Consider the following 26478-nt stretch of genomic DNA (forward strand, 5'->3'; position numbering starts at 1 on the left):
GGTAATTCCCTCAAGGCCATCTTGAGATACATTGAGAATGAGACCAGTGTTGTATGGATAGACAAATGACAGGCGTATGGACAGTGTGAAAACATAATGCCTCTGGTCACAGCTGTCACCGGCAGAGGCACGAAAAAGGTATCAAATTCAGCACTTTATTATTTTTGTACTAGTACCAATACCAGTACCCTGAAATAAATTACTGGTATTGTTATTTACACCCCTACCTAATATGTCAGTAGAAGTGCTGATGAATAATGACACACACAATAAAACATCCAGGTGCAATCAAAGTCAGAAAAAAAAAATCAAAACATTTATTGGGCATAAATATATTATATATACGCTACCGATACAGTTACGTCTTACATACATAGGGTAGTATTTGCAAAAATCTATACATTAAAATTGATATGGCAGTTTCTTTTATATAATGCATATGAAATTGTCTAACATTTACAATACAAGAAGAAATGCATGAATTTCTTATTTTTTTTCTCAATTCGTAGACCATGACAACATTGGAATGTTTGTTTTTAAATCGTGAGGTAAAAATATGTTTCTTTTTTTGTCTCGCTTAAAAAATAGTTAAATACCTGTGAGTCTCTGTACGTTTGTCAAATCGCCAAATTCTCAGTCAAAATTCTCTACTTACTGTAAAACGTACAAAACATAAAAAAAAAAAGAAAAAAAAGTAAAATAAAACTGATCAGAAGGCACAGACGTGGGGTTGCTGGGCAAAAAAATTGTCTCTTGTTCTCAACATACCCGCCAAATGTGCAGGACCTGCAGGGTGGGTGGGTAGGGGAGGGGGCGGGGTGTCTATAAAATCACCAGCATTTGAAAATAACAAAACAAACCAAAAAAAAACAAAAAAAAAAAAACAACAAAGCACATGGGGGAGTACCCTGCCCACAAACACACAGCCTTTCGGTTAACATGGCGTTAACCTCGGACTTTACAACACTAACATGACTGGCTTGAGCTTGGCCAAACACCTCTGCTCTCCCATTGGGGCATTAAGGCTTGAAGAGGGGGGAATAAGGGGGCGGGGGGCTGTGGGTGGGCAACATAACATCAGGGGTTTAAGGACAGGACACCTCACATATCACCTGTCGACTATAATGCAACAGGCTAGGTAGACACCATGAGCACGTCTGAGAAAGGAACCACATGAACTGTACTTCCTTTGTCGCCTGCTCTGCCGCAGGGAGCAGGGTGCCATCTGAGAAGCACAGAACCATGCTCCAGTAATGCCAATGTCACAGTGACGCCAACGACAGAATAATGCCAATGAATGTAACAGACGGCGTTGGCAGTAGTGTTTGGAACAGAGCGATGGACCTCGTGTCTCCTCTCGCTCACATTAACCTCATCAAGACTAATGCTCGGCATAAAAAAAGTGCTTCAACTCTGTTAGTCATAATGTATTACCATCTCATTCTATAGCTCTATAGATATCTCTGTATATCATCTCTTAGCAAAATACTGGATACAAAATACTAACTACTGCTATACCAGCACTAGCCTGAACAAGGAATCGTCAATATTATTATTGTCATCATCTGCCTGAAATCATCGCATGATTGTTTTTGCCTTTTTTCTTTTTTAAATTTTAACCTTTCAGTGTGAAATCAGGCCGTGTTAAAAACTCCGAAAGGGGCTACACATCTCAAAAATGGCACATTTTTGCTTTACAAAACAAAATAATAAAAGATAATATGAAAAGAAGCATAATCACAGATCAAGTTAATGTTTTTTTTTTTCCTTTTGAGAGAATAATAATAACAATAATAATAATGCTGTGTCGTTACAGAAGAACATCACAGAACCCTTTAGACGACTGCGAACGCAACATCTAGTGGACACGAGAAGCCTGCGCTTTGGCAATAAAACAGTAAAAAGATATCAGAAGCTTCATTATAACACTAATCAGGAGAATAAAAATAAAAAAATAAGCCAAAGGCAGCGACGTTTATCCCAATACAGATGACTTGAACTTGACCCCTAAGGCCTTTGCTTTTTGCTACATGTCTCTCTAAGCATTACAAGAACTGCTCGGCTGTGCACGGCCGCAACAGGAGATGAAAAAAATAACAAAAATACATTTGGTTACATGTTTTGAAAAACGGCAATGATAACTGCAATGCATGGACTGATGAGCTACACGTTCCCAACAGCTGTAAGAGAAATACTTAAAGGGTTACTGAGATAAGGAATGCTGGCCTTAATCATACAATCTAACATACATCCATTAAAAAAAAAAAAAAAAAAAAATTAAAAAAGAAAAAAAAAACATGCTACAAGGAAAAAAATTAGTATATAACTACACTTGTCTCTTAATCTTTAAACAATAAATAAATGAAGATTGCACTGTAATTGGCATGTAAAGTACTGTATGCAAATATATAGTATAAATAAAACCTAGAAAAGAACTCTACCTTAACTTTCCCATCAACTTTGGCAAAGGTATTTTGAGCTAGTAAACCACTTTGCTTACTGACACATACAGGAGCAAGGCACAGCATTGACAGAGGACAAGATACAGCATCAAAAAAATGAAAGATAGGAGGGAGGGAGGAAGACACAGAGAGAGAGAGAGAGAAACGGAGGAAGAGAGGCTTAATATGATGACGACGATGACAGCGATGGGGATGACAGGATTAGATCTCCCCTCTGTAAGGCCTTATCCCTGAGGTACGTTACAGGCTGCCAATCAGAGCTGAGCGGCGGCGCTAAACCCCTCCTTCCCACCCAATCCTTTCTTCCCCTGCACCCCACCTGACAAAAAGTAGACATGTCACACAATAATCAAGCAGGTGAGGGTGACTTCTTTGGATCATCAGGGTGTGTATTGGGCTGTACCTTGGCTTTGTTTTTCGGGTCGGGATTAAAGGGGGGGTTCAGGAGTCAGGCGGGAGGGTGGTTAACTAACGTGTGTCAGAATGCCCTGTTCTGTTGAGTTGTGTTCTGTTCTGTCAAAGGCTTGTTTGGTTAGTGAACATTAGTTCAAATCCCCAGAGAACATGTTCGTCTGAGGAGAGACCACAGACTTGCTACTGCTCTGATTACATGTCAATAAAGCACCTTTTAATAGAGAGAGAGAGAGAACAGAAGGAGGGGAAGAGAGGAGGAGGCGGAGAGAGTGGCGCATGGGCAGATAAGACAGGATGGATTGAAAGCAAGAGGAGAGCAGCCAGAGCGAAAAGGTAATCACGGATAATTATGCTGCAGGGGAGGAGAAAAGAGGAGAAGAGTCTTCAAATGTATCGATTCACAGACTAGCTGCAAGGAGAAACTACGGCTTCAGCACTGCTCTGGCTGGCTAAATTTCAAGGAGACGGGGGGTAAAGCTCAAGCTAACTCCTAATGGCTTTCCTGGTTAACACACAGAGCTCTGAGAAGGGCAGTTAGCTTGGCAGGCTGTTAGCACCTCTGGGTCTGTGACGCTACGGGCACATCGCTACTAAAGCTACAGATAAATAGGCTGGAGCAATGGTACTTGAGATGGTAGAACGACGGAAGGGCTGACCTAGAGCCAGTCAGCCCTTTCCTGGTTAAGTTGCAGCCAATCACGATCCCAGCCCTGCTTCCTAAAGCCAGTTTATGCCCAACATTCGAATACCTACAACGGTTCATATTCTGATCCAAGACCAGTGTTTAAGGGCTCCTTCGAGCTGCTGAACTGACCTCAGAGCTGCTGTTTGTGAGCACCTAGAGTCGACTCCTCCCCTTTCACACTGTACTTCAGACCTTACATTGCCATCACTTATATTACATCACTTTTATAGCATCATAGATATTTGTTATAATATATATTTATATATATAGATTGTGTGTATATATATTAGATTACTGGTTTTCCATTCTTTCTTAGATATAATAAAATCACAGGATAGCAGCATCTTACACCACACATGGATTGCATCACTTTGGTAGCTGAATGAGTGAGTGATTGAATGTTAAAAGCTGAGCTGATATGCGATTGACTTCTTAGGAGGAAAAAATGTGCGTTTCTCACCGTCATTGCATGAGTGTGATCGTGAATGTGTGCATGTGTGTATGTTTGTCAGTCTGTGTGTGTGTGTGTGTGTGTGTGTGTGTGTGTGTGTGTGTGAAAGCAGGTGCAGATTGCATGAGTTGACCAACAGTCTGTAAGAGTAGCGACAAACTGGATAATAAGGTATGAACGGCTAAAGCTTTGTAGGCCTACATTGGAATATGGCTGAAATGAATAAAGACTGCAGCAAAAAAAAAAAAAAAAAAAAAAATTACACATTGAAAAAAAAAAAAGTAAGGCAATGACTGTCAAGAAATATACACGTTCTCTAATCGAGTATGTTTTAAAAAGATACAAAATAAAAACATGCAAGTCAGTCTGAGGAGCAACTGCTTTGCTCACAGCTATTTTAAGGCTTGATTATCAGTTTTATTTCCCAACCGAGGTACAGCTAAGACAAGGCTTCCCTCGACAGAAATCCTTAACAAATGAGACGGACAGTGACACAAAGACTACAGAGACGTAGAGAGAAATGAGACCGAACTTAGTGAAGGCTGAAGACAACAGGAACAAGGTGAGGAAAAGCCAGACTCGATACTTTGACTAAAAAAAAAAACAACAAAAAAAAAACAAAACATACATAGCCTTAGAAGTACATCTCAAGTGTTTGTTTTGATTTCATTCGGTTCTTTCGTAGACGTTTTTTTTTTAAAGTTTCTCTGTGATTTCGCTTTCTCTTTCTATCCTATAGTTTAAAATTCCCTCACTTCATGAAGAAGTACTGTAGCAAGCAGGCGATGAGAATGGAGAAGCCCGCGAACACGCACACGATGAGCGCCGCAAAGCGCTCGTCGCTGGAGATCAGGCCCGCGCCTTTGCCCGTTTCCACGGCACACAGCTCTCCCGACGATGCCGTCTCCTGGCGACGCAGCGTGAACAAGGAGGAGGGGCTCAGTGGTCCGCACAGCTCCTGGCACGTGTCCTGGCAGCGGCGGCAGGCGCCCACTCGGAAACGATAGTCTATGTTGCCCTGGAGACCAGAGATTTGGAACACGCCCTCCTCTCCCTTAAAAACCTGCGAGGGGAGAGAAAGACAGGAAGTTTAATACCCAGGTTGTAAACACATAGGCAGTTTTTTCCCATTATTGAGCACACATAAGACTGAGCCATCAACACTCAACGCCCGCCAGCTGATTTTACTGAAGGAGTGCTCATGAGTGAAATGAGTTGGTTGGTGTTTTGTTGGAGTAGAGTCCTGCATGCTCGCTTGGTTTCACAGTGGCATATGATTGCCTTGTTTTCATGATGTGGGCATGGTGAAGCTCTCAGCAGGAGCCTATTTACAAAGGAAAGTGATGTAAGTCAAATTATGAGAATGCACACCCGGCACAGCGTCATGGTCATACTGCAGAGAGAGGTTCAGCCCCCCTCCAGAGCATCCTGAGTCCCAGCTTTTTGAAATGCTTAAAGAGGACTTGTTATGCTTGTTTTCAGGTTCACACTTATATTTAGGGTTTCTACTAGAACATGTTTACATGCTAAAAACACTTTATTTTCGTGCTGGAACACCTGTATTCACCTTCTGTCTGAGATTCTCTGTTTTAGTGCCTGTGTCTTTAAGCCCTCCAGTTCTCACATTACTTGGTCATGTACAACCGGTCATGTTCCAGCAGGAATATGATCCAAAATCGGGGAGATATAAACCAGTGGTTCCCAATTGGTCCAGCCACAGGGTCCAGATGTTTCCTTAGTCATCAGTTCGAGGTCCACACAGTTTAAAATATTCATACTTGCGCTTGGCTATATCACTGACCCAGTTTGCTGTCACTGTCAGGTCAGCAAAGGGTGCGAATAAAACAGTTCACATGAGTGAACAACATGTAAAGTCAATGACAAGACGGTATTAGATGTAAATTTCTACCAAGCGGCACGATGATGTGCAAATTAAGTGGCGTGAATGACACGCGTAGCGTGATTTTGGGTCATACATGTATTCATGAGAGTTGAAAAATCTTAACTTCAGCGACTAATTTGCGCCACAATAACCAATCAGCATTGAGATCCTACAGGGTTGTATGACGCTGAGGATGCACCGGCATAAGTCCATTTATCGATTAATCAATTTAACGTATGACGCAAGTTTTTTGTGCGTATGAAGCGAGTCAACGCAACATTCCAACTCGCATGAGTAACGCAATGCGAATTGTCAAATCACATTTGGTGTGAACGCGCTGAACATTCGTCACTCACTCTACGGCATGAAACGGCACTTTAAAGCTAACATCTGTGTTAGAAATGTACTGGACTTCAACTGTTTTTTACAACCTTGACACGTTCATGAGTCACTTGCGGTCCAATCAGAATCAACCCCTGACCCACCAGTTGGGAGACATTGACATAAACAACATCAGCAACCAAGACTAGCCTACATAGTTCTCTGACGTATGTAGCATGTAGCTACATATACATTAGCAGTGTGCTTGCAGCCGGGGAATGACTGTTACTCAGAATAGCGACACTTTCTACAGTGACAAATCATCAATAAAAGCTCCTAAACAGAGCGAGACATGTTTCAGCAGGAAAATGATCCAAAATCGGACTCAAACTTCTGCAACCACGATTACATGTTTCCCTGACATTAGCATGTAGCTTCATGTAGCAATAGAGGCTACGCAATGTAAACACTTGAAGCAGCATGCTTGGAGCAGATGACCAAATAAAGAAATTCTGCACACTATGATGTCATACTGTAGCCAGAGGAGAAAAACCGCTGGAAACAGAGTCTTCAGAACGGTCTGAGGTTTTTGCTCACAGGGATTACTTTTGCATGTGTTTATGTCATTATTTGAAATTTTGGCCACGTTTAACATGAACTTTCACTGTAACCCTATTAAATATGAGCAGTTATTGCCACCACTCATCTCGCCTACTCAAGTGCTGCTTAGAGTTTTAACTACTGCTAGTTATAGAAAGTAATAAATAAAGGACTTATAGGGTTTCAGATTTCTGTCATCTGTTCCCTGCCTGCCTAATACTTGACTGGGACTACATTCTTAGATCACTCCTAGGCTGAAACATACAGTATTTGATACAGCACAAGTCCATGAAAACAAATCTTGCCATGTTTTACCCTATCACTTTAACTCATCTTCCAGTAAACCTCTTTTTTCATTATCAAGTGGTAAATTCCATTCAGGAACTGGCGCACAAATAAACTCACTTGAAAATCACTTCACTGTAAAATACTGATAAGAGGTTGCAGATCTGCGTGTCATGTAATGGCCGGTCTGTCCTCATGAAATGTCCTTGTGTAAGACAAAGAGCCCATATTTGCCCATTTCTTTTACATAACTCTACAGGCTGTCTCATAAAACGTCAATCACATTAAACTGCAATGAGGTAAAGGACAAAGTGACAGGTCACCTTCTTGCTTTTGTGACTGTAGAAGCACAATACGTATACCTGTTTAATATTTACACTGAAAAGTCATGAAAATTGATGATGCCCAGCTGTATGTGTCGATAGGGGTGGATGAGCATTCCCATATTATTTAATAGACAGCCCCTCCAGGATGTTGAGATGTGGTGATTGCAACAAATAACACAAATTCAACTAATCCTCGTGAATTCTGCGCGACCTTGCAATTTTGTCCGCAAATTTGACTAATCATTGTAGTTTTTCCGTGAGTCGTCAAACTCGTTTCTCGTTGTGAAGATGTAATAATAATAACTTTATTTGTTAAGCACTTTTTGAGCTGAAAGCACGATAAGATTTCCAGGGTGCAGGAAACATACACTCCATACATACACTCCCTAAGTCTATCAACTGACAGAAAAGGCCATTCTACAAAAGTAAGGCCCAATCCCATTTCTACCCCTTAAATCTTCCACTTGGTATTGAGTGCCCTCGTTTGCGAGATAACCCTTAATGAGGGAAGTGAGAAATATTAGGGTAGATATCTTTTCCTAAGAAATGAGACACCACTTCATCCAAATCAGTGTGGCCGACGTGCAGGCATACATCACGCGTAGTAGTGACGCAAATACTGGTAGTCATTCAGGTTTTAAGATGCCTACTTCAGCGCTTGTGTTGTGGCGTGTGCTATGTTTATTCTTCTCCGTCTGATGAATCAGCGGAGAAGAAGAGGCGCCTATGACGTCTTCTAATCTGATCGATTTTGTTCGGGTAGGTCGATTAGTTTAAATATTTTGCCACTGTGTTCAACCGAGTTGCTGATGAGTTTACGCTAGTCTAGTCTCTATAGTGAATGTAGAGTCTGTAGACAAACCTTGGAGATCTTGCCTCCGGAAGAAGAGCGGAAGAGCCCTGGTTTCCGGTTTTAGGCTGTTTGTAGTCCGCGTGATATTGACCAATCACGTTTGAGCCGGCTGCAGTTGTTGCCAGGTTGAACGGTCCGTGTGGTGAACATAATTGGCGTCATTGCAAACTCTGAATCCATCGCAATGGTCAAGCATATTCACGTCCTCGGCCCAAATCAAACCAGAATGCCAAAAAATCGGGGGTCTGCCCCCAGAGGCTATATTCGCCATCTGCTGGAAGTCAGACGCCGAATACAGCCGATGGGTTCTGAGAATGACGCTAGTCCAACCATCTGTTGTTTGTATAGCCGACATTCCGATCGTACAGTAACAAATTGGTTTCCAAAACTTGCTGGTGCTGCTGACTTCCCAAGATGTTTCATCCTCCACTTCATTGAAAGTGTGGGTCGGGGCTCCCTTGGAATCTAGGGCGGGTTTTAAGTGTTGGAAACTACTTCCACTACCTCAATTCTGTTTTGGGACACCACTAACCTAAATGTGAACGCGCACAACCAAGTGCAAGTGGGTATATCTAGGGGAAGTGTGGGTATTGGGACAGGCCCTTAGCTCTTAGATGAGATTTCAAGATGTGAACAGAGTCAGCTGATCTGATGTTCAGTGTGAAGCTGCTCTAAAGCAGAGGAGCAAGAACTAAAAAGGCTTGATCACCCTTTGTCTTTAACCTGGACTCTGGGACAGTTAGAAGACCCAGACTAGCAGATCTAAGAAGGCTGTTTGGACGGCACAGTGTGAGAAGCTCAGTTATACACTCCGGTGCCACATCATTGAGAGCCTTGTATGTGATCAAAAGAACTTCAAAATGGATTCTAAAAGAGACTGGAGGCCACGAACAACATTACTGCTAAAGACCGTCAAGGCAAATCCCTTATGTTCTGCACATAAGTGGGGTTACACTGTGTAATGTTGTGGTAGAACACAAAGACTTTGTACTGCAAAACACATCCGGAAAATGGGTGAAACTATTAAAGAAGCTGCTGCATCCATATCTATTGCACCTGCTGAAAGAATTAGGGTGAGCTAGATTAAATATACATCATTAGTGGTAACGTTTGTGTAGCATAAATCACAACATGATAGAGGCGTGTTTGCCAGTTTGCATGACAAACTGTGTATGTGTGTGTGCATGTGTGCGCTTGGTAAGGAATAAAAAGTCATAAAATGTTAAAACATGGTGGGAAAGCTTTATTCAGCATTCTTGGTAAAGTACACTGGAACAAGTTGCCTTTGGTTTTCAATTAACTTAATAGAAAAAAAAACCCCACACAACTATTTTTGCAATTTTCATTTGCTTCTAAAAGCATGCATTTTTCTTTTAGAAAAGATACTATGAAATGACAAATTAGACACCTACAGGGGAAAACTGTAGTTTTGTTAGTTACTAACAAAACTGAGAAGCTGCTCATTGGTTTTGCTCCACACAGGCACAAATCTGATGAAGTGACTAAGTGTCATTTAATACACATACAAAAGGTGTCTCTCCTCTGTTACCCTTTCTGAGTTCTTTTTTTCAGTTGTTTTTTCCTGTAAATGGTTTCTCTGGGAGACTCTTATTTGAATTGAGTGTCTAAGGACTGAAGGTGTGATATGCTTTACAGAATGTAAAGCCATTCAAGGGCAAATTTCTGATTTGTAAGCCTGTATTATATAACCAAAATGGACTCAACGCTGATTGGGAACATAGGCATGTCTTTTTGTGCGTGTAAGAGTGGCTAACACACGATTTTTCAAGCAGCAGGTGGACCCTACGTGTGCGTCTGTGTGGGGGTATCACACGCAAACGGATATTGACTTGCAGTTTTAGCCTTCAGAACTTCCTGTTTCTCTTATTCATGAATGAAGAACCACACAAAAAGAGGACACACACACATGCAAAGGGAAGCATATAAGTGTCTGAAAAGCAGCATCACAGATTTCTATTGACAGCTGATGAAATGAGCAAACACACATCACGCACATTCCCACATATACACACACGCAGATACACACACAGCGGCAGTTTTGTCTCCTGGTGAGTATCAGCACTTCCTCCCTCCAACCATTCAGTAATTCAATAACGGAGACTAAAACGTCCCTGAAGACAAATGTCTCTTTGTGTGCAGCTTACGAGTCTGCTCATCGCTCCGACTGCCAGCCATCCAATCCCCAGTTTCCAAGCAGAGCCAAAATCTTTTTTTTGTCATCTGTTTTTGTGTTGTTATTCTCATTAAAACCCTTCAATACCATTCAATAAATGCTGCTGGCACTGCAAAGTACCTTCAATTTCAGAATGCTCTATCTCACAGTGCGGGAAGACATATATTGTGTGTGAGATTCTGCAATGTGCAAATTTGTGTCTAGGTGTGTGGGTGGCTGAGTGCTCCGTAATGCCTTCCCCTGTCAATGCAAACTGAATTTTCCTTCTCTCTTAGGGAGATAAGAAAAATATCCCCCCAGCAGTCGTACACACCTCTACAATTTTAAGAATGAACCAAATTATTGAAGCGGAGCCGCAGAGACGTGGGAGCTCTCAACACTATCCTCAAATGACCCGTGTTTGTGTGTGTGTGTCTGTGCGGGACGAACCTGCTTGTATTCTGACTCGCGTCCCACCAGCACCTGGAGCACGTAGCTCACAGGATCTCCTCTCATTGGTGGGATAGTCTCCCATGTGATCTCGCACATGTTCCCCTCCAGCTGGTGCACTCTGGGAGCTGTTGGAAGAAATGGCATGAAAAAAAGAAGAGTTAGAAAAAATACAATATCATACAAATACTTGGATTTTCTGCATCTGGGTCTCCTAAAAGTAACTTCAACCTCCCTAGAAATAGACACACTGTATTCTCTCCTACCTTTACTACCTTTACTACTGCAAGAATGCATTCAGAAGGCCAGACAACAGTAACTTAATTAACACTAGCATCCATCATCCTGGACATAAGCCGCAACAAAGAGAAGAGATTATCCGCATGCAATGATTCTGTTTTTCTGTGTTGATAATTGCGTGGCAAAGCAATAATACCCCTAGATGATAATGTCATTTTACACTGCTGGGAACAACAACAACATAATAACAAGAATCCATTTCCGATTGCATTAATATCTCTGCTAAATACCGCATATATTTCACTAAAGTCCACCATATTCATTGGATTGTGTCAACTCCTGTTGTTGTGGATGAAAGCTGATGGCTGAGAAGCGTTTGCACGGCGCACATGCACTGCAGACGGTCTCTTTAGAGGACGTTTGGCGCCCCTGAAGCTGTTATTTACCTGTTTATGGATATGTCAGTAGCCTGACAGTCATACCCATAATACTTCCTGTTATATCACCTGAGAGGATACTCTTAACTGTGATTATTGTAGCTATAATAAGCCACCGCCCCTCAGTTTACAGCAAAGACAACATACTGGAGGCAATAACTAGCGAGGTGACAGTAAACATGTCATCTCTAATAGCAGAACAGGAACAATTGGATTGCCTTTTCTTGTCCTGTAAGTGTATCACCTCTTTGGGGCCATTCAGTGTAACTTCTGACCTGCTGGAGACAATTGTAACAGCTTTTTAGAAGTTCAAACTTAGATCAGATGGAAAATAATTGTGTGGTGGGGTGGAGTGCCATCTTGTGAAGCACGCGCTCTGTTATCTTTATTATTGAAGTGTGTTTACTAAGTCCAGAAACAAGATAGTTTACAATGTCCGGATTTGTGAGTGGAGGTAGTGCATCAGGGTCAGTAATCCAGCTTTGGGCTGCTAAGTCACGTGGACCTATGTTGTTTATTGTGATTAGTTTGTTAAAATACTGTTGCTGGACCACCGTATCAGGGACAGCTAACACATCTTGATCGTCACAAGATGGCACCCACATCCAAACAATTTGACCTGCTGTGACATCAACTTTATAATCTCTATATTTACACTCAAGCCCTGTTTCCACCGAGCACTACGGTACAGTTCAGTTCGGTGTGAGAAGCTGTGGATGGTACCAATGGAACTGTTCTGTACCATCCCCATGTTTGGTCCCCCCTCTGTTGGGGTACCTAGCACACAGATCTGGTACTAAAAGGTGGAGCTGTGAACACTGCAGTCTGTTGATTGGTCGATAGAGGACGGTCACTCTGCTCAGGGCTGAGTTGTGGCTGGTTTTGAGGCTCATGTAACCACTGTTCATACCGTGGAGAGTTTTACGTACATTAGTTATCTGTAACTATAAAGTGAAAGGATGTGTTTTTCATAATTCACTGGGTCGACTGCCAGCAACTTTTAATGGGGAACATTAACTTGCTGATTATGTGAATCCATCAGCACACCTTAAATGTAAATGTGACAACTTTTACTAACCATTACTTTAATTGTTCTATGGATACGGATTTCATGAACAGCATATATTCTAATCCTCACTCGGAGAAAAAAAAAGCTTTGCGGAGCATCGTTCCTGTGGGCTCTGGCAACACTAAACCTCCTGAGCTTGCCTGAGAAGGACTAAATGCACAAAGCTGCTAATTTTAAATATCCCATGGAGAGAGACTCTCACTGCAGCTGAAAATGTTGGTGTGCAACCTCACTGTGTTCGCGGTGGAAACGCTAGGGTCTAGGTACCATGTCTGAAGGGTTTCAAAGGTACCCTACCGAAAAGTCTTTGGTGGAAACTTTGGACTTTAGTAACTGCCAGGTGTAACTGTTGCCAACAAAGCTACCGTTAGCTTGCTAATAAAGGACCCTTTTAGAGTATGAAGAGGTGAAAATATGTAAAACATATGACGTCAAGATTTTAAATTAAATTTCACAAAAATAACACAATGTACCTCAAATTACTAAATATTATGCTAATCACGCCACATTAAAAGACCAAATATCGCAAAATAGGTTAGCTTATTCCAAATTGCATGATTAATTCTATCAATCTTATCTCAAATGACCAATGAAAGCTTCTCAACCACAAGTGTACATGTTCCAGATGTAATATGATCTGAAATTAGGGAGAAATTAACATCACCGGCAACTACAATTTCATGTTTCATGTAGCTTCATATAGCAGTGTAGGTATCGTAATGTAAACACTTGCAGTAGCATGCCTGGGGCAGATGACCATATAAGGACAGCAGGTACAGACATCAGACTGTCTTGAAAACGTTGAAAACAGAGTATTCAGAACGGTCTGAAGCGCAAGATTTTTTCTTGTAGGGATTATTTTGCCAACGTTGCCAACATCAGACAGTCATTTGATATGACAGAAAATAAGGAAAAGTAGAAAAGGTCCCATTTAATATATCGTTATCGGCTTACCTTTGAGGGCAGGGGGTACAGACTTGGTGGTGCAGAAGGTGTGTGTGTTGGAGAAAGGACCCTCCCCAGCATCACTGATGGCCTGTATTCTGAAGCTGTAGCTGCTGGACTCAGTCAATCGCTGGACCTTGTAGGTGTGGCTGGGGCCGCGGTAGATGGTCACAAACCTGGACGGACGACATAACGAAGAGGAAGGAAGAGACAATGAATCACAAATCTAAATGGGAAATCTGTAAATAAGAAAGAGGAGAGAAGAAGGGAGGGAGGAAGAATAAGTGAGATAAGAAGGAAGGTGAGGAGTGGGGTGAAGGTGAGAGGACGGAGCGATGGCGCTCTGAATAGATTAGAGGAAGGACGAGATGTGGTGATAGAGAAACACAGTTAGAAAACCTGGATAACAAGAGCGCTGAGGGATGAGGCATCGACACTTGGGCTGCACTAATCACCAAACTAGTTTTCGAGTGCGCGTTCAGGATTGGATTGATGCATTCATCCGAGACTCGCGATGACTCATTGCAGCAGGCATTACCACTTAACTGTGCTTATTAACAGTTCTGGGTGCGTGACGTTGCTGACTCAACCATATATAGACAACGTGCAGATTTACTGTTAATTCAGGTCTGTGTTTGGTCTCTAAGGAGTTCATTCAGGTGGGACTGTCTTGAGAAATAGGTAGCCGAGACCTTGAAAAGAAACAAGAACTCTGGTGGGAATAGAGGAGAAAGCATCTTCACAAAGATAGCAGTGATTTATAAACACAACAGGATGAATACCGACAGGCCGCAGTCACAAATCTGATGGAAACGAGCACTCAAAAAAAGTTTCTGGCCGGCTAGATGGACAGATTGATGGCGCGAAGGAGAGATGATAAGTGAGAAAATGAGCGAGGTGGGGGGGAAATGGGGATTCAAGCTGAAAAGGGGGTTATTTATCTCCGCTATCAGCCTTTCAGCACAATAAGGTAAAAGTCTGAGCGAGGAGGGGTTACGGGAAAGAGGGAACAGAGAGAGGAAGACAAAGGCGGCAGGGCAAGTGAGAAGATAGGAGGCAGTGATGGAGGGAAGAAGTCTGAGGAGGATATGAGAAATAAAGGAGGAAGAGGAGCGAGGTGACTGGTAATTACAGGAGCAGAGACGATGATGGAGGATCTGCAGCGAGAGGAAAGAGAAGGGAGAGTGAGGGGAAAAGAAGATATGAGAGAGGTCATGGTTTAGTAGTGGGCTATAACTCCAGACGAGCTCTTTATATAGCTGCACTACAGAGAAGTGATGCGTTTCTACGGCTGATATATGATGTTATTAATCCTTTGCCTCGCTGACTTACAGTTAACACCCACACACACACACACACTCACACGTTTACTCTCTGTTGACTCCGACAGATACACAGCCAAAAAAATGACCAATGTTTCATATTAATCTACAGTAACTACATCGACTTTTCCATCATCATAGCTTTCCATCATCAAAACAATTAACTCTCAGCAGAGCACAAACAATAAACACACACACACACACACACACAATCACCAGGCCACAGTTAATGAGATGAACCGCATCCTCGGCCCGCGGCCAAACAGCCTACCAATTAACCACAACGATGAGCAGAGGAGGACAGAGACAGAGGGGTTAGAAGGGTTTTGAGTTTTGCACCGATACCACAAAGAATTTTATATATTTCATTTGCCTGTCAAGTTTGCATATTGTGCCCGAACTGTACCAGTCCTCCATTTTTCAACACAACAATGGGCTTTCCAATGAGCCGGCAATCATTCATCACACACACACACGCACATGCACACACACACAAAGGCAAACATTTGTTTTGGCAAAGCGTTATCAAACATCTTTGTCCTTGCATTTCTTTTTGAAAAGCAGGTGAACTCTTAAAAGCTTTCTCATAAATATAAACCCTTCTTTTTTTTGCAAATACTAAAAGGAAGAATCTGTTTGGTTCTACCATCAGATATTTAGCAATTATGTCTAACTAATAGCTGTACTCCCTTTACATTGGTTAGACAAAGCCTGTGAACCCTGATTGTGCAGTACAGTACAGTACTACTCTACTAGTTATGTTCTATTATTGTATTGAATTACTTCATGCTCAGTCATCTTACATTTGCTGTTTTTATTCCAAAAGCCTAACCAGGGACGGGGTTGCAAATTAGCCATGGCTGGAAACCTCTATGCATTGCATCTACTTTGTATTTTACATATGAAGCAATGTCGTATGCATTTATCCTTGTCAAATAAACAAGTGAATACATGTTTTCAGCAGTTATTGCCGAATAGGGATGCATCACGCATGGCTACTGACTCATAAGGTTAGCATTAGAGCCAGAAAAACAGCTTTCAAAGTGGCTGAATGGCTTTGTGGAAAAACAGGTGGGTGTACATAAGGTAAAAAAAAACACGTCTGAATACAAGGATTAAGGAATAGAGGAATGAAGAACATGAAGGGATGAATCAACAAGTGGTTGGGCTGGGTGACACCAGGGGTCGCGTTAACCGGATATTCTCAGTCATTGACTGGTTTTTTACAACAATGACCGGAAAATCTGAAGGCCATCGGCCATTTTGACCGGTTGCAATTACCATCCCTGCCCACTTGGCGGCAGAGTGCACAGTCAGTGGCTGCCGTTTTCACACTGCACAGAAAAAGTCATTCATCTGCTTCATGTAGTGTTGCTGACATAATGCCCTGGACACACCGGACGCGGAACTGAAGCACGGTGCCCAAAAGCGGAGGCAGTTTTCAGTCAGCGCCCATGTTAACCTATGTGACTGTCCACACAGGCCGCTGAGCAGAGTGGAGCACCCGCGGAGGCAGCTCTTCAGTTCGGCGTCTGATCTATTTTTCACGCGAGCCGCGAGCGCTTCTGTCAAGCTGGATAGAGCGGATCGTACCAAACAGGAAGTCGGACACAGAAAAGATGAGAGAATCCGGCCAATTTTCAAAATAAAATAACAGCACGTACTGAGGAACGTGAGGAGAAAATACCGTGTTTTATAATTTAAAAAAACACAACAGTGCATAACCGAACACATTTTTCAATACCCTATTCACTTAATTACAAGTTTAATTTTGTGTCACCGAGCCTACAGGCATAACTAGGCTACATAACGCCCTGGACACACCGGACACGATAATGACGCGTTAGTGCCGTCCAGTGTGTCCGGGGCGAAGCCTAATGGCACGGGTGTGTGGATGTCTGTTCATCTTTTCGTTCATGTCCTTATTAATGCACACTTTATAACTTGCTTGTTGGATGTATTAAAAACGAACGAATGAAAACTAAATGCCTTTGAATATCTTTATTATCATTTAAAAACAAAAATTAAAATGACCGGTAAAAATAGATTATGATCGGATTTTTATGACCCTGTCGGTCAAAATGACCGGCGACGAAAAAGTCTAGCGCAACGTCTGGGTGACACATGGGTAGATATGGATGGAGAGATAAAGACAGAACATGCAAGAACTAAACATAAAGGAACAGTTCACCCATGAAATGATCATTTCAGGTGTCATTTTAGATTCTCAATTGAAGTTTGATCGACATGTAAGAGTCTGTGTAAAACTGTCAAAACTAATTTAAACTGCTTTTGTCTGATTAGACAATATATACCCCTTGAGGCGGCACAACAGTTCATGCATGCCATGATATTTTCCCATTTATCATATTGTGCAACCTTTTGGGGTCAAGCTAATCAAACAACACCTGCACCAATTAGGTCACTGTATAAACAGGCACTGAAAGTAATGGATGAGAAACCTGCTAGATGGCACCACTGCCAAATTATCAAGAAACATAATCTTTTAAGTTCTGACAGTTTTCTAGGCCTCTCATTTTTAAAACTGATTTTCAAGTGTGTAAACAACCTTGCCCCAGAAACACTCTGCCAACTAGTGAACAAACAAAACAGTGGAATTAGAACTAGGAGTGCAACAAGCAGTAACTGTAGAACAGTGAAACGCAGGTCAACATTGGGACAGTCATCCTTTTCAGTAATAGGTACCAAACTATGGAATACATTACCATCTGAAATAAAAACACTGACAGAGCTCAAGGCTTTTAACACAAAAGTAAAACGATGGCTGAAACTGAAGCCTGTCAACACTTACTTTTATATATTATTGTACTCATTTAGTGTACTGCCCTTTACTGTTTTGTGTTTTTGCTTATTGTTTACGTCCTGATTCTGTCTTTGTCTATATGTTTTGTATATTAATGTTTCTGAACTGTTTTTAACTTTGCACACAAACTCTGTTTTAATAGCAAAAGCCTAACCAGGGACAGGGGCTGCGAATTAGCTTCAGCTAGAAACTTGTATGCATGACATCTGTTTTGAATTTTATATGAAATAATGTTTAATGCATTTGTCCCTGATCAATAAACGTTTAAATAAATAAAAATTTAAATATCAGTTACTCATCCTGTGTTATGCTGAATTCGACAAGAAAACTTTCTGTTTTTTTGCACGCCTCCATTGAACGAAGAATATAAAAGTTAAGAAAATTTTGATGAATTGAAGTCAAAGGCAAAACTATATCAAAACAACTGTTTGCAAACTTTCACACAACTTGCGCAGTATAATCCAAGTGTCATTTATTCAGTCGTGTGATCAGTATTTCCCATACAGATGCATTTGTGCTAAAAATTTAGAATTCAAAAATGAATTGAAATTTTTTATGCTCACTTCAAAGCCAGACTCCATTTAACAGTACAACAAAGAGTAATTTTACTTTGCTGAACACATGAGCTGCTGGTCAACCGCTGCCTTGATTTGTCAGTTTGTTTGCGTTGTTGTGTGACTTTGGTGTTTTTCAATGGTTAGCTCGAATTCACCAAAGTCAAACAATAACGCAAATGATCCACCTATCGATACAGTTGTACACCAGCAGCTCCCATGTTCAGTGAGGTCAATGGAGTCTGGCTTTGATGAGAACACAGGTTGGTTTCACTTTCAGTTCAGTTTTTAATTGTGAAGTTCAGCATGTGTTTGGGAACTACTGAGCATACGACTGATAAATGAGACTAGGATTATACGACAGAAGTTGTGCGAAGGACGTTTCAGTATATTTTTGACCATGATGACTTCGAATTACGAAGAACTTTCAGTGTTTTTGGATTATTTGATCATCAAAGGCATACACGAAAAAGTTTTCTTCACAAATTCAACATAAAGCAGGGTGAGTATCTGACATAAAAATTGTCATCTGGCAGGTGTAGTGTTCCTTTAAGAAAGGCTGAAGGACAGACATAGTGATGGATGTGTGGATGGTTAAGTCTTATAAATGACAGCACCTCCACCCATGCTTTGCGCCTTGTGCCTGTTCTTCCACTTGCATGCATTTATAATACATTATCAGAAGGTTTAAGCCTTAATTGCATTGCGCATGTTGCCATGGTGCCTACACATTCCCAATACCACTGCTAGGAGGCATTTTGGGTAATAAGAAGGAGGAGAAGAAAGAGAAATGAGAAAAATCAAATAAACACAGCTTTTAAAGGGCAAAGACGGAGTGAGGAAAACAAGTGAAAATGAAAAAGCCATGAGCGAGGGAGCACAGAACACAAGCAACAAGTCTGCATACAGGGAGATAAGGGTGGAAAAATAAGCTGAGGGGGGAAAGAAGGGCAGAGAAGGAGAAGGGAGGAAAGTAAAGAAATGGGATTCAACGTTATGAACCTGAGAAAACAGCTTTGTTTATCATCACACACGCCCACAAAGACGTGGCGGGGTAGCTGGGAGAAAAACAAAGAGGGTAAAAGATGAGGTGGGAGGGTTGAAATTTATGAAAGGGGGCGCACATTTCTCCAGAGGTCCTCCTGAGGTGAATTCATCTGTCTAACAATAAAAGGAGATGAATGAATATGAATGAGATCAGCCACGGACTAAGAGAAAGATACAGCGAGAGACGGGGTTGGGGGACAGGCAATGTCAAAAACATAAATAGACAGTAATGCTATTTGGTTAAAAAAACGACACTGATGGAATTTATTAGCAAAATCTGAAATTATATTTGCAGAAACTGCAGCTGGCCATTCAATATGTTTGTTTACGAAGCCATTTCAAGATTCGATACTTTGTCTTTTTTCAAAATGCCCTTCCAGCCTCCCCTGATACATTATGATTATTAGCAGTGAAGCATCTGGTTGCCATGGTGATTTCATCAATCAAAAAAACCCATCCTGCTAATTAATTCTAATAGAGTGTGATGAGAAAGCAAAGGGGGGAAGAGGAGGAGGAAGAGGAGCCATCTACACCAGCTCAATCCATCTGTCTGTTGATAACCCACACACACTCATTCTTGTACATCTATCTTTGTGAGGACCCTCACTGACATAATGCATTCACTTGCCCCTTACCTTACCCTTAACCATCACAACTAATAACTAATCCTAACCCTTACCTTAATCAAAGGGGTCTTACACATCATGTTTTTTGCGCCCTCACATTCATTGTTTTCAATGTAGACGTGCGGCAAGCGTGCTCAAACACCAGAGCAACTCAAGAGGGGCATGCACGTGTTCCTGAGCGCCTATTTTTCTAGGCATGATGGGTGTGCCCTGAGATAAACTTTTAGAACACAGCAGCGTGCACTGCATATCACGTGACGAGGAACAACCAATCACAGTCAACAGATATCTTTCCCTTCTCCCGTAAATATCAGTCTGCGATAAACACAGAAAAGTTGATTATGTTAGTGCAGGGCTACCCAGAGCTTTATATCTGTCCCACGGACGATAGGCCTACACACTTATAAACAGCCTCAGGAAGAAGATCAGCTCTGCTCTCAGGATTTCAGTTAAATAGGCTACACAATGCTTGTTAAGGTTGCTAAGTAACCTCAGATGCAACCTGCCACCACGCTCTTGAAAGCTGGAACAAAAAGCTCAAAAAGTAGCGCCCAATGCCCGACCTTGCATTTTCCATGTGGTTAAAGATGCAGCATGTGTATGGCTCCTAATTCTACCCTTAACCCTAAAACCAGGTCTTAATTCTCAAACAGGCCTTTGAAAAAGTAAGAATTGGAAAAAATGTCCTCACTTTGCAAAATGTCCTCACTCTGTTGCTAAAATATGTTGTTGTGGTCCTCACATACACACACATATATACAGACACACACACCCCTGATGCAGCTTCTAATACACCTAAACATCCTGACACAACCATCAGTAGCTGCAAGTGATTATTTCTAAGCAAAGGCAGTTAGCTTGAATCAGTCAGGAATAACATGTCGTCATTATCGGGCAATCCAGTCAATTATAGTTTATGGTCGGTTTCCTCATGGAGGAAATGATGGCAATGAAGAGGAGAGAGTGAAATAATGTTTGTGTATTTAGGCTGGAGGAGATGCTGCTATTTTTTTATTCTTTCATTTTTTTTTTTTTTTCTTATTATTGTTTGTTTTTTTCCCCCATTTAATTTGTACCAACCAAATCATGGGCAGCACTATGAGAACAAATCTGAAAATGTTGTCTAGGGTCTCTTTTATGTTATTTTATATCTTATGTCACTGACTTTTTATTTATCTTTGTTTATTAGTGTTGTGAAAGACGTCTATAAATAAAATTTATTATTACTATTATTTCCTGCCATAGATAAAATCCATGCTTTTACGACTAAATAATTCTAATCAATATAAAAACATTTTTTTTCTCTCAAAATAAAACCAGATCTAAATATGGTGTATGCAAAAATATGCATATCCACAAGTGCGTCCAAGCATGGTCACAGAAACAGAAACACACACACACGACCAGCATACTGCCATATTAATCACTGTGCCAATTAAAAAGGGTAAATAAAACTCTCTAAACTGTGAAAGCTGTTTTCATTTTGCTGGCAGGGAGTGTGTTTGTGCCTACGTGCATGCCTCTGTGTTTGTTTGTGTGTGTGTTTCGGAGAGGTTAACAGAGCCGGATCTGGCCCCATCTGTTGCCTGCTGCACTCTGAACCATTCCAGGGGTGCCAAGGTACCTGAGTGCCAACTTGATGGGAGCCAAGCCTTAATTCAAACACTGACAGCCAGCCAAAGAGAATGGTAGAGGGCTTGGCAGAGGGAGGGAGGGAAGGAGAGAGGGAGGGAGTGAGACAATCTGACAGGTGGGCAGATAAAAGTGGTTCTTCACTGGTTTTCAGTTTATTCCTTCTACTTTGTTCACCCCTCTCTTTGCTATTTCTGCTTGGATGTATAAGAGCCTCTGCCCTCCTTCCGACTGTGTGTTTCACTCCCTGTCAGCAATTATGTTTTGCCCCTTCCCCTCCTCCTCCTCCTCCTCCTCCTCAGTCTGCTAATTCTCCATCTCCCTGTTTCTCTCTTTGTCACACCTGTCTGACCAGTGGCTTAAATAGAGGGTTGATTGTTAGAGGCTGTATCCCGGCTGGCTCCAGATGCCCTTAACGTGACTACTTGCTGGTACATCTGGTTACTGCAAAAAAAGCCCCTCCACACATACACACACACACACACACATACAAACACACAGGCACTTCTTACCGGGCATTCATGCACACAAGCTCCCTCATCCTCAAGCTGCTCATGATCTACCCATCTTGTGTCTGTGTGAGTGAGGTTTGTGTGTAGTATTGACCTGCTGGGTCCTAATATGCTGTATTGACTAGCTGTGGGTTAAAGAGTTTGAGAAATGTGGTGCCCATGGTCGCTTAATCCGCGGTGGTACCTGAGGCTTCATATATGAAATACCCGCTAATCTTGTCTTGCCTCTACAGAAGAATGTATCGTGTTGATGAGCACCTCTTTTAACCAAAGACATCTTCAAACCCAAGGAAAAATAATATGAGTATAGGTTTGGACAGTCTTTAACCCAAAAGGCACTTTGATATTGATTGTAGCTGTACGACTCAGCGCTGATTAAAGTACAGCTTGTTCTCGTGGAGCTCTCTTCATGCTGTGAACTGTACCACACACAGTCGGGAAACAGCTTGAAATGCACTTCATCATCCAATATGCAGCCGTTTAATGTCCAGTGCTAGTACAGACCCAGTGTGTAACATTGAAGTAATGCTGAGGGTGTAGGGTATATGGAAGCTGCTGTGAATGAGTTTGAATCAAATGACAAGGGATATATGGTGACCTTTCAGTGTGAACAAAACTTGGGGTTCTTGTTGTCTTCCTTAAATGTATAAATGATTTCTCAACTTAAACCCCCATAGTGCGTCAAGGTGGTATCAATGCTGGCCCCGCTTTTACAGAGACGACTGTATCACTTTCGGTTTTCCTACCAACGACAAAGGATACACTGCATTTTGTTTTCCACAGTTACTTCTGTTGTTCCACCATCCGCCAATTCCACTACTGAAGATGGTAAAGAACTTGCATTGATACTTTCTGGGAACTAGGGACAGCCAACGATAGCTACCGATAGCTGTATTGATTATGCAGTGGTTGGTTTGTGCCATTCGTTGAGCCTTAATTTCCCCAGGAGATCGTAACTGGTGGCAGAAAAAATCGCGTAGTGGAAGCAAGGCTTTTAGGGAACCAGTCTAAATGCAGATAATGTCATTATTCTGAAGCTGTTATGTTATGTGATCAACACATAGACTCTAAAAATGAAGGATCTAAGAGCCAAATATGCCATTTGCTCAATGGACATTGGTTGTACCTACTATATAGTGGGCAACATTCTGTGGGTTCAGTTTGGATAAAAGCTAAAGAAATGAACATTTATACAACCTGTATTTGGTGGCGTGATTAATACAATGATTGTTCTGCAACTGGAACCTGCAGCTTATTGTCTGAACTCAACACAACCAAGGAAGCTGTGGCATCAAGTGTGCAAAGCGTGTCAACCAGGTCAGGCTGGGTGGGACTGAAAGGATAGTGTACTGTCAAGGATGACACCCAGACTCTTAACCTGGGGGACGGGTGAAATGGAAGAGTTATCAATAGTGAGAGAAAAGCTGTCGGTTTTGGATAAAGTGGATTTGGTGCCAGTGAGGAGAACCTTGGTTTTGTTACTGTTTAATTTAAGGAAGTTTAGGGTGAACCAGGTTTTTATTTCAGTGATGCAATCAGTGAGGGAGGTGGGCAGGAGAGTGGACAAGGGTTTAGTGGTGAGGTAGAGCTGGGTGTCATCAGCGTAACAGTGGAAGTGAATGTTAAATTTGCGGAAGATATTACCGAGGGGAAGGAGGTAGGTGATGAAGAGGAGGAGCCCCAGGACAGAGCCCTGGGGCACACCTGAAGTGACGGAGGAAGGGATGGATTCCTTGGTTTTTAAGAGCCAGAAGTGACTATATTTGGGAGCGATATTGATCTAACTGAGAAGTTGAGAACACTATCAGCATACAGGATGTCACTCAAAGCTGCTCACTCTTAATTATGTGTAATTTTAAGCCTGAATACAATGTAGACTGCTTAGTTATTAAAAAAACTCACTCCCTGTACAGTTGTCATGGAAATCAGCTACAGAGACCAAAACAATTTTTTGTACCAGACTGTAAACATGTTTATTTCTGGGCATTTTCACATGGAGGTCCATGGGGATTGACTGGCTCCTGGAGCCAACCTCATGTGATCATTAGACCGACGGCACTTTGGTGTGTTGGCTTTATTTTTCAGCCCCAGAGGTTGCCACGTGAATCAACATCTACTTCAAAGTAGTGCATTAAAGCAAAGAATGTGTCTATTTCCACCTTAACTGTGAGCTTTTATTGTGATGTTTCCGTGTAAATAAGTACATCTGGTATGTTTGACATTTTATCTTTTCTGTCCCTGTATATGTAGTCTAGAAAACAGGAAGCTGGACCCCTCTCAGTCTATACCATGAGGTAAACAGTGATGTAAGAGCAGTATAGATCAGTGTGTGTGTTTGTGTGTGTGTGCTCCACCTGTGGTTCTTGTCCTCCATCTGTAGTGTGTAGACCATGTCATCAGCGAGCAGGGCGCGGGTGTGCGTGTTGCTGGCGTTTTCGCCCCACTTCAGCTTCAGGCTCTGAGGGCCGGCCGCCGAGCATTCGAGTGGGGGCGGGGCCGGAGGGAGGGGGCGTGTTCTTGCCAGCAGGGGTGGACTCAAGGGACTGGAGCCGATGGCATTCACTGCCTGGATATGTACACTGCAATGGAGGAAGAGACAGATGACGACTTATTACAGAGTGTACACTGTGAGATAAAACTTAGACACTCAAATACTACTTGATACTTTCAGAAAAATGTCTTTAGAAATGGAGGTACTGGAGCATGCATGTTGTGTGCAGGCATTAAAGTCACACACCAAAAGAACATACATTAATGGAGGGTATGTACTACGTAACCTTGTTTGTTCTCAGCATGGTTACAGACCTATTTTTCTAATGGTGGAGTAATTTTCCATGAGGAGGCTGAGCTTGCGCATTAGCTTTGACCTTGGATGCATCTGTGATGCCTTCGCCCATTACCATTCACCCATTACAATTCAATGTACTCTCCCAGAGGAGACTTAAATACGTCTGGACTTGTTGGCCCACTTTTCGCCCCTCTATCTACAGTTATAGTAGGATGTATGAAAAAAAGCAATCACTGCTGAACAGTGTTTTACAGGATTTGCTATTTGAAAGGAACTTTTTATTTTCCAAGCAACAGAAAGCAATTTCTTTCTTTTCCTGCAATTTGATTGAGGTTTAGGTTCCAAAAAGGCAATCTAGAGATTCTGGGTTCTGTGCAATGTGATTAAAAAGAAACATGAAGTCAGTTAAACTCCAGGGTTTTCAATCTGTCTATTTAGAAAGCCAAAGTGATTGTGAATCTGTTTCAGCTGCTTTGGTGCAAATCAAAGTGAACACAGGTGCAATGGAGAGGCAAAAGCAAGACAACCCCAAATGGGAATGGTTTTACATGTGGTGGCCACAGACAGTTGCTCTCTCCTTATCCTTCCTGACTGATTCTTCTCTAGTTTTGTGTCCTTGTCACTACTGGTAGCATGAAGCGGTACCTGCAGCCCAGTCAGGTTGCACAGGTAGTCCAGCTCCTCCAGGATGGCACAAGAAAGTTTGCTGTGTCTCCCAGCACAGTCTCAAGTTAGACGAGGAGAGCTGTACAGGGTCGCAGAAGGGCATCAACCCAGCAGCAGGACTGGTATCTGCTCCTTTGTGTGAGGAGGAACAGGAGGAGCACTGCCAGAGCCCTACACAATGACCTCCAGCAGGCTACTGGTGTGCATATTTCTGACCACACTGTCAGAAACAGACTCCATAAGGGTGGCATGAGGACCTGACATCCTCCAGTGGGACCTGTGCTCACAGCCCAGCACCATACAGCTCAACTGGCATTCGCCAGGGAACAACAGAATTAGCAGGTCTGCCACTGGCGCCCCGTTCTCTTCACAGATAAGAGCAGGTTCACACTGAGCACATGTGACAGGCGTGAAAGAGTCTGGAGACGTCGTGGTGAACGTTATGCTGCCTGTTACATCATCCTGCATGAACCATTTGGAGGTGGGTCAGTGATGGTCTGGGGAGGCATATCCTTGGAGGGTTGCATAGACCTCCATGTCATAGCCAGCAGTACCCTGACTGCTGTTAGATACATGTGGCCAGAGTGTGTGGGTAGTTCTTGGATGATGAAGGCACTGATGCCATTGAATGGCCCTCTCATTCCCCTGACCTAAAACCAACTGAGCACCTATGGGATGTTATGTATTGCTGCATCCAATGCTGCCAAGTACCACCAGGACTGTCCAGGAGCTCACTGATGCCCTGATCCAGGTCTGGGAGGAGATCCCCCAGGGCACCATCTGCCAGCTCATCAGGAGCATGCCCAGATGTTGTCAGGAGTGCATACAGCTACGCAGGGGTCATACACACTACTGAGTCACATTATTATAAGTTGGATCAGCCTGTGATTTCAATTCTTTACTTTGATTTTTGG

At 42.3% G+C, this 26478-nt stretch overlaps 1 protein-coding gene across 1 annotated transcript in view; it reads right to left on the reverse strand.

Annotated features, from left to right (window-relative positions):
• Positions 1 to 294: 294 nt before the first annotated feature.
• fndc3ba (fibronectin type III domain containing 3Ba) overlaps positions 295 to 26478 on the reverse strand; it is a 152848-nt gene continuing 126664 nt past the window's right edge. Inside the window, exons 24-27 of the mRNA XM_049597183.1 lie at positions 24465 to 24689; positions 13603 to 13769; positions 10903 to 11030; positions 295 to 5075 (exon numbers count right to left, since the gene is read on the reverse strand). Of these exons, the coding sequence (XP_049453140.1) occupies positions 4764 to 5075; positions 10903 to 11030; positions 13603 to 13769; positions 24465 to 24689 (832 nt within the window). The 3' untranslated portion in view covers positions 295 to 4763. The remainder of the gene's footprint in view (positions 5076 to 10902; positions 11031 to 13602; positions 13770 to 24464; positions 24690 to 26478) is intronic.

This window comes from Epinephelus fuscoguttatus, linkage group LG14 (assembly GCF_011397635.1).
Source record: "Epinephelus fuscoguttatus linkage group LG14, E.fuscoguttatus.final_Chr_v1".
Classification (NCBI taxonomy): Eukaryota; Metazoa; Chordata; class Actinopteri; order Perciformes; family Serranidae; genus Epinephelus; species Epinephelus fuscoguttatus.